Source organism: Oryctolagus cuniculus, chromosome 3 (assembly GCF_964237555.1).
Source record: "Oryctolagus cuniculus chromosome 3, mOryCun1.1, whole genome shotgun sequence".
NCBI classification, from domain to species: domain Eukaryota; kingdom Metazoa; phylum Chordata; class Mammalia; order Lagomorpha; family Leporidae; genus Oryctolagus; species Oryctolagus cuniculus.
Window position 1 is genome coordinate 136531455 of NC_091434.1, and position 14882 is coordinate 136546336.

Consider the following 14882-nt stretch of genomic DNA (forward strand, 5'->3'; position numbering starts at 1 on the left):
TCATGGATAGAGTTCCTGGCTCCTGCCTTCAAGTTGGCCCAGCCCCAGCCATTGCAGCCATTTGGGAAATGAACCAGCAGATGCAACACTGTTCTCTCTCTTTCTCTCTCCCTGCCACTCTACCTTTCAAATAAATAAATACATCTTAAACAAAACAAAAACAGTGGCGGATACTGGGTTACATGAAGAATTCTTATTCTGCCTTAATCCATAAATTTTGCAAGTTGTTTGTGGGCTGATTGAATCATTGTTACTTTAACTTACATCTGAAGATATGCAGCATGTGTATTTCAAAATAATTTCTAAGCATTAAGCGTGAGAGGAAGAAGGACCTAATAAGGACCACAGTAGGAAACCTCCTTTATGCTTTCTTCTTGCTTTCAGCCCCATAAAACCAGTTCCACGCAGGGTGATAATACCTGGTTCCCGTCGATGGTGTAGTCGTACTTGGTGGCATACACCTTCCCTACAGACACTGCGATCGCATAAGCCACCACAGCGATGGAAAATGACTCCGCCAGCATCTTTGAAAACAGGCTTACGGGTGGAAGGGAAGGAGGCAAGAACCTGGGGAGGTTTTCGATGAGAATCGTCATCAGACAGATTTAATCACAAGTCTCTTTTCAACACTACATCGACTCAGCTGTGGGTTAGACGGGAAAGTACTTGATCCAAGAGAAGAAAAAGCAGAGCAGATGCACAGACAGCGGCATCCACTTTTACAACGTTTCTCAGGAGCTCACGGATTGCCACCGACGGATTATAGCCTGCAAATGCAACCCTTTCTGTGCCACTGACACCAGCTTATCCCACCCACGCCATTCCGCACATTAGGATCTCTTCTTATACAATTTCATATTAAAGGCCTCCCAATGTAAAAGATATTTTAGCCACCATATCAGATTTACTCTGTATGAAGAGGTTTTACCTTAAGAGAAGTACCATTTAAAATTTACTTGAGGCTAAGAAATTGTAAATTCATGTAATTATCACAATGCTCCGTGGTGATAAAAATACTCCAAAGATTTTGGAGTCAAATGACTACTTTTGGACAGGACCAGAGTTACTTTACAAACTCAATCCAGGGGGAAACAGCATCTGTGATTTTATTGGCTTCCCTTCTGCTGTTCATCCCTGTGCCAAACTTTATTCTTGTAAAAAGATTTATCTATTTATTTGAAGGAGTAACAGAGAGAGAGGGAGAGAAGCCGAGAAAAAGAGATCTTCTATCTGCTGGTGTCCTCCCCTTTTATGGCTGCAGCAGCTAAGGTTGGGCCAGGCCGAAATCAGGAGTCAAGAACTCCATCTGGATCTCCCACCAGGGCAGCAGGGGCCCAAGTCCCTGAGCCATCATTCCCTGTCTCCCAGGAGCATTAGCAGGAAGCTGGATGGGAAGCTGAGCAGCCAGGACTCCAAATGGCACTACCAGCATCGCAAGCAGCAGCTTAATGCCCCACCCCTCAACCCACTCCACATCACACTTTAAATTACAACTGCAATGCATATCACTTTAAAAACAAGGTATTACATGTGATGACAAGAGGAATCTTGTCACCAGTGATGCGAGCACTAGTCACTGGTGTACTCAGAGATGAGACAGGACAGAGTGAGAGTGGGGATTAACAATTTAGAGGACAAGACAGTTCTTACTGTGGATTAAGATACACACACACACACACACACACGATGCCGTAAGAAGAGAGCCTAGGAAATGAAGACATCAGGGGCCAGCATTGTGGCGCAGCAGGTTAAGCCTCCACCTGGGATGCGTGCATCCCATATTGAAGTGCTCATTGAAGACCTGGCTGCTCTGCTTCTGATTCAGCTCCCTGCTAATGTGCCTATGAAAACTTGGATCCCTGCTACCCATGCGGGAGACTGGGATGGAGTTCCTGGCTTCTGGCTTCAGCCTGGTCCAGCCACGAACCCATGGATGGAAATATCTCTGTCTCTTCCTCCCTCTCTCTGTCAATTGCCTTTCATAAATAATATAAATCTGAAAGTGAAAGACAGACAGATGGAAAGAAGGAAGGAAAGGAAAGGAAGGGCAGGCAGGCCTAGGGACTCAAGCCAGGAGCTGGGGACTCAATCCAGGTCTCCCACAAATGGCAGTTACCCAATTACTCGAGCCATCACCACTGCCTTCCAGGGTCTACATTGGCAGGAAGCAGGAGTTAGGGGAAAGAACTGGGAATAGACCCAAACAATCAGATCTGGATGTGGGTGTCTTTTTTTTTTTTTTTTTAAGATTTACTTATTTATTTGAAAGTCAGGGTTACAGAGGGGGTGGGTCTTCCATTGGATGGTCCACTCCCCAATTGGCCGCAACAGCCAGAGCTGCGCTGACCCAAAGCCAGGAGCCAGGAGCTTCCTCTGGGTCTCCCACACGGGTGAACGGGCCCAAGCACTCAGGCCATCTTCTACTGCTTTCCCAGTCCATAGCAGAGAGCTGGATCGGAAGTGGAACAGCCAGGACTTGAACTGGTGCCCATATGGGATGCTGGCACTGAAGGCGGCAGCTTCAGCCACTATGCCACAGTGCCAGCCCCCGGATGTGGATGTCTTAACCAGCACCTTCACTAAACACTAAACACCATCCCCAAGAAGTTACATGTTTTCACCAGGACAGAAAGTGAATGGCATGGAGTCTGTGTTGGGCTGTCTTACAGGACATCATTTCTGGGGACAGAGCAATCCCAGTGTAGGTTCCTGACTCTCCGTCCGACAGAAGGAAGCTGCCAACAGCAGCAGGCAGACTGGCGGACTGAAGCAGGGAGGAGATGAAAGGGTTGATGTCAGTCTCTCTACCTACCCCTCTCCCTTTCCTTGTCCTCACTGCGGCCACAGTGACATTCTGCTTTCCTTTGCTCGTCTCCAGTCTCTCCACACCACCCGTTCTCTTGCATGCTTCTTAACACCCTTAGAATTGTTTTGTGCCACCAGGCGAGATCAGAGAACAAAGGCCTTTCTTGTGGTTTGCTTAGGATGATGACACAGGCTCAAGCTTTGGATCCCTTCCACTAATACGCTCTGAGAGCCTGCTGGTGAGGTGAGGCCTGCACCAGGGAGACAGACCTGAACAACACCGATGGCGACGCTGCCTTTACAGAGAAGCTGGCGGCCCTGGGGCCAAGCAGTTACGGAAGCTGATCAAGAGGTGATACCAGAAGATTCAACTTGACTTGGCCCAGGGCCACAGGCTAGTGGCCCCTGCTCAGGAGGGGAGCAGCCAGGACAGCCCTGAAGAGGGCCAGGGAGATGGCTTGGGGTAGCAAAGGATGGTCTCTAAATCAGTTAGTGGAACATGGATTTATGGGATGGGGGTGTGATGTGGACTACCTATAACTTATGACAGCAGGATCCATGAAACACTTGTTTCTGTAATTGTAACTACTCAGTCTAATGGTTAGAGTGAACCACACTGCATCTCTTATCATTCAGTTCCTCCCAGCATTTGAATTCACTATGGAAATACTGATCTTATGGACATACAGACCCTACTGATGATGAGAATCACTTGAGGGGTTGGCACTGTGGCACAGTAGGCTAAGCATCCGTTTGTGGCACTGGCGTCCCATATGGGTACCAGTTTGTGTCCCAGCTGCTCCTCTTCTGATCCAGCTCTCTGCTTGTGGCCTGAGAAGGCAGTGGAAGATGGCAAGTGCTTAGGCCCCTGCATCCATGTGGGAGACCCCAAGGAAGCTCCTGGTTTCAGATCAGCCCAGCTCCAGCCATTGCGGCTATTTGGGGAATGAACCAGTGGATGGAAGATCTCTCTCTCTCACTCTGTTTCTCCCTCTCTCTGTCTGTAACTCTACCTCAAATAAATAAACCTTAAAAAAAAAAAAAAAAAACCTGAGGCACTTTTGGACAATGCTAATTCCCAGGCCTCTCCTCTGGAAAGCCCACTTCAACAGGTTTGATGTATGGGCCAGAAATCTGTGTTTAAAAGGGTCTTGGGACTCTTACTAAAAGGTAAATTTCAGAAACAGTATCAAGGATGATATATATTATAAGAAACATGGGGCTGGCATTGTGACAAAGCAGATTATGCCATCGCCTGTGACGCTGGCATCCCATGTGAGCACTGGTTCAAGTCCCCACTGCTACACTTCCCAGCCAGCTCCTTGCTGATGTACCTGGGAAAGTAGAAGAAGATGGCTCAAGTGCTTGGGCCCCTACACCTATGCGGGAGACTTGGAAAAAGCCAGTGGCTTCTGGCTTTGATCTGGCCCATTCCTGGCCATTGAGGCTGGTTGAGGAGTGAACCAGCAGATGGACGATCTTTCTCTGTCTTCTCCCTTTCTCTCTCTGTAACTCTGCCTTTAAATAAATAAATAGTTTAAAAGAACAAGAAGAAATTGTTAGGATTAATCAAGTAGGAATAAGCCAAAGAAATAAGCTTGTCTGAGGAGTGTCTTTAAAAAGCATAGAAAAATGAAGACTGACACAAGAACCTTCCGCTAGCGTCAAGGGTGGGGAGACCCATCCCAAGTCCGGCCATAAAAAAGTCACACATAAAATAAACACCTTGCCTTCCTTTGGAAGCCGCAGGGTGAAGTCATGGCGTAGTCCAGTGTGTCACCCTGCGGATCCAAGGACAGAGTCCCCTTGGAGTTGCACAACAAGCTGCAGTGGAGGCTCTTGTCTCCCTTGTTTACAGGAGAACCTCCCACGCCATGAAACTAGCTGGTGGCTGAGAAGGACACAGGACCTTGGTCTTTTGCTCTTCTACTTCCCCTAACTACCAAACATATAAAACTCCCCTTGAAGATAATGGACTTTATTGATAGCTACCAGTGAGATAATCATTATCTAAGATGGGTTCAACGAACTGGTGAAGGATTTAGGGCGGATTTCGCCAGTCTCTTGGGCAGACTGATCACAGTGCACTCAGTGTTAGTAATCAGGATGCTATTTGTACTGTATGGTAATGACATAAATGAGTTTAAGTCAGGATCTAAGGTGAATTGGACACGTCCTGCTACATTGTTTAAAAAGGAAGAAGAAAAGAGAAAGCATATAGGGGCTGTTTTTTTTTTAATATTAAAAAAAGATGCCTTGGACTTCATCTGCACATACTGATGGTTTGCACAAATGGCTATTTCCTCAAGATCACCTGCCAAAGGCCTTTTGAGGAGCATCTGTGGAGTGAAGCTTGCAACAGAAGGTTTCATTTAACCAGAAAGCACTGACCCATACATTTGTATCAGCTAAGGGGAGACCCATACTCACCCCCTGGGGATCGATTTAACAATGCCAGCATTGTAATTTTTTTCTAAGTTGGCTCCATAGGAAATGGCAGTGGCAATTATTGTCTGCAATAAAACAAAAGAAGTTGCAAAAAGGAACAGAAAACTCCATTGGGTTAAAGTAATTCCTTGCTTCTCAATCTAATTGCTGTTGAATGTCCTCACTACATATTCTACTTACCACAATTACTTCTATAGGAATTGGGACTGGAATTTTGTGTTTAAATCGATCGTTTATCTCCTTCACTGCCATACAGATAACAATGGTGAGTAATCCAGCAATTAAATCTGCGATATTGGTATCACGAATATTTTGAAAAATTTCAATCAGAGTCTGTAAAAGGAAAAAAGGTTTGATATATTTCCTGCTACACAGACACACCCAAAAATCAATTCTCATGCAAACCTTCCCACATACAAACCATGATATCATCATTAAACAATACTTGGCAGTGTCATGTAAAATCACACACACACAAAAATGTTGGTTAATATAAAGACCATGAAGTACATGCCATCTCTTCAATTCTCTCTCTCTCTCCTCTCAATCCCTCTCTCTCTCTCTCTCTCTCTCACACACACACACATGCACACAAACACACACAAGGGGACATCAAAAAGGTCACAAAAAAATAGAATTAAGGGGCCAGTGCTGTGGCATAGTGAGTTCGAGTCCCAGCCTCTCTACTTTCTGATCCGCTCCCTGCTAATGGCCTGGGAAATGAAATGGAGGACGGCCCACGTGGGAGACCCAGATGAAGCTCCTGGCTCCTGGCTTCAGCTTGGCCCAGCCCTGACCATTGTGGCCAACTGGGGAGTGAACTAGCAGATGGAAGGTCTCTTCCTCTCTCTCTGTAATTCTTTCAAATAAATAAATGTTTAAATAAACAAAAAAGATATAGCTCAATTCTTTGAGATGAGTAATCTCCAAAAGAAGTTTACTTTTCTTTGAGTGACTCCTTTTATAGACATATTTTTATGTGACGATACACAAATGGAGAATCTTATAGTTTATAACATAGAACTTACTGATTTTTACAGATGAAGAACTCTGAAGGTAATGACAATGCCAACCTGGTAGCAACTACACGACACATTAAGTAATCTCACCTAGGAGTTGGTTTACCAGGAACCTCAACTCTATGGGACACATTCAAGGATAAAGGAAAGAGTGGCCTTGACTGCAGACCAGCAGTTACACTACAGCTGTCGGTTTCAAGTGGAGGCCTAAATGCTGTCTTTCTGTGGTCTGCTGGCTATTCTGGAACCTCAGCAGAGAATGGCTATTTGATTTGGAAGAAACAAACCATGTGGGGAAAAATAAGAGGAAGGGACACAGAGCTGCCAGCATCGTCACCCAGTGGGGTGAAGCCACCACTCACAACACTGGCATCCACCTCCCTGCTAATGCATGTGGGAAGGCAGTAGAGGATGGCCCAAATGGTTGGGTCTTTGTCCCCCACTCCCCCACCCCAGCACCACATGGCTAACTTGGATGGAGTTCCTGGCTTTGGCTAGGCCTAACCCTGGCTGTGGCTGTTGCAGCCATCTGGGGAGTGAACCAGTGGATGGAAGATATTATCTCTCTCTCTCTCTCTCTCTCTCTCTCTCTCTCTGTCACTCTGCCTTTTCAAACTAACAAATCTTTTAAAAAAATTTAGGAAATAGGAGACAGTGAAGTTACCATGCAAGCAAACTGCGTTGCACAAAGCGCTTAGACTGGCCAGCGCCACGGCTCACTAGGCTAATCCTCCACCCGCAGTGCAGGCACTCCGGGTTCTAGTCCCGGTTGGGGTGCTGCTTCTGTCCTGGTTGCTCCTCTTCCAGTCCAGCTCTCTGCTGTGGCCTGGGAGTGCAGTGGAGGATGGCCCAAGTCCTTGGGCCCTGTATCCACATGGGAGACCAGGAGGAAGCACCTGGTTCCTGGCATCGGATTGGCACAGTGTGCCGCACGTAGCAGCCATTTGTGGGGGTGAACCAATGGAAGGAAGACCTTTCTCTCTGTCTGTCTCTCTCTCACTGTCTAACTCTGCCTGTCAAAAAACAACAACAACAACAACAAAGAGCTTGGACTACTAGAGGTCAGGCATCTAACTTGTTGGCAGCCTCTTGGCCTTTCAGTGGGGGATATTTTTGCTCTTTTGCTTAACCCAACACTACAGATTTACTTTACTTGCTTTCCAGAGTTGCTGAAAGTAGCTAGAGGCTGGGGCCGGCGCTATGGCGCAGTGGGTTAACGCCCTGGCCTGAAGTGCCGGCATCCCATATGGGCGCCGGTTTGAGACCCGGCTGCTCCACTTCCTGTCCAGCTCTCTGCTATGGCCTGGGAAAGCAGTAGCAGATGGCCCAAGTCCTTGGGCCCTGCACCCACGTGGGAGACCCGGAAGACGCTCCTGGCTTCGGATCGACATAGCTCCTACCATTGCGGCCATCTGGGGAGTGAACCATCAGATGGAAGACCTCTCTCTCTCTCTGTGCCTCTCCTCTCTCTGTGTAACTCTGACTTTCAAATAAATAAATAAATCTTAAAAAAAAAAAAAAGAAAGAAAGTAGCTAGAGGCATAGACACTGACAGCTAATGGAGCAGGGCACAGCAGGGAGGAAGAGAAGGTAGGGAAACCACCACAAGCAGTAACAACAACTCAGGACATCTAAACACAGAAAGAATAGCCCCACCTGCCTTGGAGGCCTGAAGATAATGATGGCTGTTTGACCCTTTTACATTTAATTATTAATCAATCAGATACTTAGTTAATAATTCGTGAGCTAGGTATACTGTTTTTATAAATTTTCTATAGCAAAAGTTTACTTTTCAACTCAAAATAAAAAATTCAAACAAAATCATAAAACTTTTAGAAGGATTATATCAATCACAGAAACCTTTTTATATGCGATTTCTCTAGGATTCTCAATCTATGACAGTCAGATCTTTGAATAGAAAGCATCTTTTGTGTATTAAAAATGCTTCATGAGGCCGGCGCTGCGGCTCTCTAGGCTAATCCTCCACCTGCGGCACCGGCACACCGGGTTCTAGTCCCAGTCGGGGAGCCGGATTCTGTCCCGGTTGCCCCTCTTCCAGGCCAGCTCTCTGCTGTGGCCAGGGAGTGCAGTGGAGGATGGCCCAAGTGCTTGGGCCCTTCACCCCATGGGAGACCAGAAGAAGCACCTGGCTCCTGGCTTTGGATCAGCGCGGTGCGCTGCAGCGTGCTGGCCACAGCGGCCATTGGAGGGTGAACCAACGGCAAAGGAAGACCTTTCTCTCTGTCTCTTTCTCTCACTGTCCACTCTGCCTGTCCAAAAAAAAAAAAAAAAAAAAAAAAAGCTTCATGAGCTGCAAAAAAACAAAATCAGTTTATTTTAGATAATTTCAACAACCAAGGCAAATGCATAATTGCAGAAAGCAAGGCATTATATATTAAATATGTTATATATAATACATAAATATAAGGTATATATTAGCTGCCTACATATTATCATTCAGAATCTCATCAAGAGTTCTACAGTAGAAAGTTGAACCTATATCGAAATAAAAGTATTTCACACAATTACTCTCAGGTGTTTAATTAATGCTATAACTAGTACTCAAATAGTATTTTACACTTTGTGTTTCTGTGTGGGTGTAAACTGTGGAAATCTTTACTTAATATATGCTAAATTGATCTTCTGTATACAGAGATAATTGAAAATTAATCTTGATGTGAATGGAAGAGGAGAGGGAGTGGGAGAGGGGAGTGTTGTGGGTGGGAGGGAAGTTATGGGGGGGGGGGAAGCTATTGTAATCCATAAGCTGTACTTTGGAAATTTATGTTCATTAAATAAAATAAAATATAAAAAAAGAAACTTAAAAAAATAAAAGTATTTCATATAAACTGAAATAGATTAAACTCAAATATACAGAAATGAGACCCTAAGAAGTACACCAAAAATAATTCCAATTTAGTTTACTATTAAAATACTAAAATATGTGTGAAATATGGACACACACACAATTCTCTATTTTGGCTTAGCACACTGTTATTCAAGTCATGATCTTGAGATTTTCTATCATGGGTGTTATCATTTGTCACACTTCCTACTGTGTTGGGAGGACTTAGGACCATTTCATCTAAATGATTTCTTTGTTCTTGCAAATTATTCTTAACGATCGTTGCCTGGAAGGAAGTTTCTCAGTTAACTTTTGGAGCTGAATTTCAGTTCATCTTATCTGGACTGTCAGGCATCTCCCTCTATCAGATATGTGGTACATGTAGAGGTCAACCCTTAACGTGCGTGTTACCTTCTTTGTCAAATCCTATCAGGCTTAGTGGCAGCTTTCAAAACTGTTACCTTTGGGCAAACTTTTCAACTTGGTCTTCTCCCTCATTACGGGAAGAAATGAAGCAGCTGGCATCAATTTAGTAAGCGAGTGAAGAGAGCTTTCCTAGCCCAGCAAGGTGAACCATTTATTTGAAAGGCAGAGTTACAGAGAAAGAGGGTGAGAAAGGGAGAGTGGTATCCTCCCTCTGCTGGTTCACTCCCCAAATGGCTGCAAAGGCCCAGACAGGACCAGGCTGAAGTCAGGATCCTGGCTTAGCCAGGATCCAGGATCCAGGAGCTTCATTGGGCCATCTTCTGCTGCTTTCCCAGGTGCATTAACATGGAGTTGGATTGGAAGTGGAGCATCCAGGATGCAAACCAGCGCCCACAGAAGCTGCCAGTGTCACAGGTGGCAGCTTCGCCTGCTTGCCCCGACACAGTCACTCTTAAGTGTACTGTGGGATTTTCTTTAGATTGAGTATGATAGTATCAAGAGTATTACCAATTCTTTGTGAATTATTTATAAATTTTTAAAATTTATTTTATTATTTTTTAAAGATTTATTTTATTTATTTGAAAGACACAGTTACAGAGAGGTAGAGACAGAGAGAAAGGACTTCCATCTACTGGTTCACTTGCCAAATGGCCACAACGATCGAACTGAGCTGATCTGAAGCCAGGAGCCAGGACTTCTTCTGGGTCTCTCACATGGGTGCGAGGGCCTAAGGACTTGAGCCATCCTCTGCTGCTTTCCCAGATGCATTAGCAGGGAGCTGGATCAGAAATGGAGCAGCTGGGACTTGAACCGGCACCCATATGGGATGTCGGTGCTGCAGACCGAAGCTTTAACCCACTGCGCCACAGTGCCGGCCCCAAAATTTATTTTTTTGACAGACAGAGCTCCTATCACAGGTTCACTCTCCAAATGCCCACAACTGCAAGGGCTTGGCCAGACCTAAGCCAAGAGTCTGGAACTCAATCTCGGTATCCCAAGTGGACAGCAGGGACCTAAATGCCTGAGCCATCACCTGCTGTCTCCCAGGGACCCATTAGCAAGAAGCTGGAGTTGGAAGCACAGCCAGGACTCCATCCAGGCACTCTAACAGGGTTTGCAGGCAATCCAGCAGCAGGTCAACTGCTGGGCCAAATGCCTACCCAAGGACATTGCTAACTCTGAATTGGTGCCAGCACCCTGCCATTCCCCCTTCTGCATTCTATACGCAGCATCCCTGGCATCTGTGAATTAGAGCCTTTTCTTTCTAATGTCTCCTCCTTCAGTTCTTTGTATTGACTATTTTCAACTGCCAGTAGCTCCTTGGCTGAAGAGGATAAGACAAACCAAGGGACAACAACCTTACAATACGGACAATATGAACTATACTGAAGGCAAAGTCTCTTCCAACAATTGTACGGTCTTTCCTCAAGAAATCGACCACTTCTCTGCACCTGTTGAAGGATTCTTTCATGAAGGAGTGCAACAGTGAGGTCCTAAACAAAATCCTCTGTTCAGGGACCAAGTGACTCATGCAACTTTTCTGCAGTCATTTCCAGACCTACCTAATCTTTCCCGAAAGGAAAGCTGGTATTCGCCAGCTTATGCAGGGATGAGTAGAACACCTTCATGCAACTTGGCTGGCCTGGGAGGAATTCCCTGCAGAATTCTGAGACAGTCAGCTCATCAGCTGTTAACTAATGCTGCATGCTGGTGTGATGAGGGATGTTGGCTGTGGCACTGTGGGTCAGACAGGGGATAGATGGGAACACTCTGCATTTCCTGTTCAGTTTTGCTGTCAGCCTACAACTTCTCTAAGAAATAAAGCCTATTTAAAAAAAATCCTATGACACACGCTAAACTGGGACTTCAAGAGTAGTAGTCAACAGGAAAGAAGTCCCCTAGCAACTGCGTTTGATGAGGTAGGCATTTGGTGCAGCAGTAACGATGCTACTTGGGATACTTGTGTCCCACATGGGAGTGCCTACAGTCAGGTCTGGCCTCTGCTCACTTTGCTAATGTGCACCCTAGGAGGCAGCAGATAATGGCTCAAGTAGTTGGATCCCCACTTCCCAAGTGGAAGAACTGGATTGGGTTCCAGGCACCCAACTTTAACCTGGCCTAACTAACCCCGGCTGTTGCAGGCATTTGGAGAGTGAATCAGTGGATGGAGGATATTTCTCTGTCTCACTGCCTTTCAAATAAAATTCAATTTAAAATTAAAGTTAAAAGCCAATCGTTTTGATCTTGCTTTAGTGTTTTCTGGAAACTTTTGTCCCTGTCAAAATGCAATCACTTGTGACAAGTTTCTTCTTGGACATATCCTGGGAGACCAAACAAGATTCCACCTGTCTTCAGCATGCATCAGTGGCCAAGACCATTGGCATGGGCCTTCTGTGATTTATGTGAAACAGGCCTAGCAATGTTTGCACAAAGAAGTGAGTCTACTTGGTAAGAAGTATCTCAATGGGTTCAAGAAGTAGTGGGTTTGTTTAGAGAGTGAACAATGCTTGGCATTTAACAAATATTTACTGGATGGAGGGATGGATGGATGGATGGATGACAATGAAGGAATGAAGGAATCATTGGGTTAAGTATGAAACCAAGTAAAGCAAAATATGTCAGCGGCAATAAAAGTGGCATAGCTTCTCAGAATAAGGTACTCTGAAAGTCTCAGAGAGAACTGAGGACTTGGTAGGAGGGGGAAAATAAAGAATGGCTGAAACATGCCGGCGCCGCGGCTCACTAGGCTAATCCTCCACCTGCGGTGCCGTTACTCTGGGTTCTAGTCCCGGTTGGGGCACTGGTTTTGTCCCAGTTGCTCCTCTTCCAGGCCAGCTCTCTGCTATGGCCTGGGAGAGCAGTGAAGGATGGCCCAAATGCTTGGGCCCCTGCACCCTCATGGGAGACCAGGAGGAAGCACCTGACTCCTGGCTTTGGATCGGCGTAGCTCCGGCCGTAGCGGCCATTTGGGGGGTGAACCAACGGAAGGAAGACCTTTCTCTGTGTTTCTCTCTCTCTCACTAACTCTACCTGTCAGAAAGGAAGGAAGGCAGGCAGGCAGGCAGGCAGGCAGGCAGGCTGAAACAATGCAGAATTAACCAATAGCCTGTTCTAATGCCTTCTAATTGGCTGGGTCTCTGGGGAGTGCAAGCTCTGAGATCTGTGATACTGAAAATAATGGTAAACTAAGATCTTACTAAGTATCCAATACTGTGCTAAGTACCTTGTGCAAATTTTCTCTTTTAATCCTCACAATAACAGAAGTAGTTACTATTTTGCAATTGCAGACACAAAGGCTCAGCGGAATGAAGTGTACCATGCTCAAAGTCTCATGGGTAGCATGGGCAGAACCAAAACTCCAACTGAAGTCTGTTGAAGTTCCAAGTCCAAGATCATCATTGTCTGATTCTCCTCCCCTGTCTTTTTCCATTGCTGAGCATAGTACCTGAACTACAGTAAGCACTTGGTAGTAAGTGTTGAATGGATGCAGTTACGTGGGCTTGCGGCACTGTTAGGAAATTCCTGACAACCTCGCCAATTCTTGTGTGTGTGCCTGGCCTTACATTGTTTTAGAAGCCAACACGTGGGTCAACAAAGGACTCAAGTCCCAGTCTTATTGTGGGCAGACTATTTTTGTGTAGTATCATTCCCTCCAAGCTAGGGTGACATCATGTTGCTATTATCACCATTTTCCAAGAACATACATCTAAATCCAAGAACTTTTTCAGATCTAATTAGTACGTGCACCACCCTTCTTTTGCATCTCTTTTGCATGTTGAGTCATCCCTGAATCTAATGTTCCTTTTCTTCTATAATTGCTGAGACATTTACATCATGCATTTTGTGGACTCTTATGGTTAGGGCTTTAGAGATACACCACCGATCGTTTCATTTTGCTGATAACAAAGTCAAGAAGCCCTGAAATAACAATTTCAGGGACCCATGGTATGGTGCAATGGGCTAAACTGCCACTAAAAACACTGGCATCCCCTATCAGAGTGCTGCTTCCAGTCCTGGCTGCTCTGCTTTCAATCCAGCTCCTTGCTAATGTGCCTGGGTAGACGGAAGATGGCCCAAGTGCTTCTGTCCCTGCCACTCGTGGGGAAGTCCTGGATGGAGTTCCTGGCTCCTGACTTTGGCCTAGCCCAGCCCTGGTTGTCATGGCCATTTGGGGACTGAACCAGTAGATGGAAGATCTCTCTCTCTCTTTCTCTCTCTCTCTCTCTCCATTTCTCTCTCTGATGCTCTGCCTTTCAAATCAATAAGTAAATTAAAAAAAAAAAAAAAGAAATAATGGGAACAACATTGCAGCATAGCAGGTAAAGCTGCTGCCTGTGAAGCCAGCATCCCATGTAGGCTCCAGTTCGAGTCCAGCTGCTACCCTTCTGATCCAGCCCCCTACTAATAATGGGCCTGGGAAAGCTGAAGATGGCCTATGTGTTTGAGTCCCTGCACCTGCTTGGGAGAACTGGAAGAGGTTCCTGGCTCCAGGCTTTGGTCTAGCTCAGCCCTAGCTGTTGCAGCTACTTGGAGAGTGAACCAGGGGGTAGAAGATATCTGTGTGTGTGTGAGCTTGTGTATTTCCCTCTTTTTTTCTATAACTCTGCCTTTCAAATACACAGAATAAATCTTTTTAAAAAAATCACAATTTCAAAAGAACTTTTTTGAATACTTATTATGTGCCAGTATCTGGGCTGTGGGGTCCTTGTCTGGTTTTGGTTTTTTTTTGTTGTTTGTTTTTTTTTTTTTAGATTTTATTTTATTTATTTGAAAGACAGAGTTACAGAGAGAGATAGAGACAGAGAGAGGTCTTCCATCCACTGGTTCACTCCCCAGATGGCTGCAACGGCTGAAGCTGCACCAATCCGAAGACAGGAGCTTCTTCCGGGTCTCCCACATGGGTGCAGGGGTCCAAGGACTTGGGCCATCTTCTACTGCTTTCCCAGGCCATAACAGAGAGCTGGATCGAAAGAGGAGCAGCCAGGACTAGAACCGGCGCCCATATGAGATGCTGGTGCTTCAGGCCAGGCCAGGGCTTTACCTGGCTGTGCCATAGTGCCAGCCCCATTGTTTGTTTTTATTTAATACAACCAGGTAGATCCTATTGCACAGGGAAGGGAACTGAGGCACAGTGCTTTGCTTACATGCTAGTAGCAGGAGAGTCCAAATTTAGATACTGGTGCATCCTGCTCTAAGCCTGACCTTTTAGCCACCACCCACTACAGTTTCCAAGGTCACTCAGACTGTCAGACGCAAAGCTGAGACTAGAACTCAAGTCTATTGCACTGTCACACTGGTCTTTACTTCATTGTGCCACTTTGCTGACATTAACATTTTTA

General features: G+C 45.6%; 1 protein-coding gene and 1 non-coding gene across 3 annotated transcripts in view; one reads left to right on the forward strand and one right to left on the reverse strand.

The window, feature by feature from the left end:
* Positions 1–14882, reverse strand: part of SLC26A4 (solute carrier family 26 member 4) — a 59960-nt gene that overhangs the window by 26594 nt on the left and 18484 nt on the right. For both annotated transcript variants that reach the window (XM_002712039.5, XM_051848821.2), the window contains exons 7-9: positions 5434–5586; positions 5236–5318; positions 420–567 (exon numbers count right to left, since the gene is read on the reverse strand). In XM_002712039.5, the coding sequence (XP_002712085.1) occupies positions 420–567; positions 5236–5318; positions 5434–5586 (384 nt within the window). The remainder of the gene's footprint in view (positions 1–419; positions 568–5235; positions 5319–5433; positions 5587–14882) is intronic.
* LOC127491914 (small nucleolar RNA SNORA2/SNORA34 family) lies at positions 6424–6559 on the forward strand. The gene has a single exon (XR_007920841.2). It is a non-coding gene; the product is annotated as a small nucleolar RNA SNORA2/SNORA34 family (small nucleolar RNA).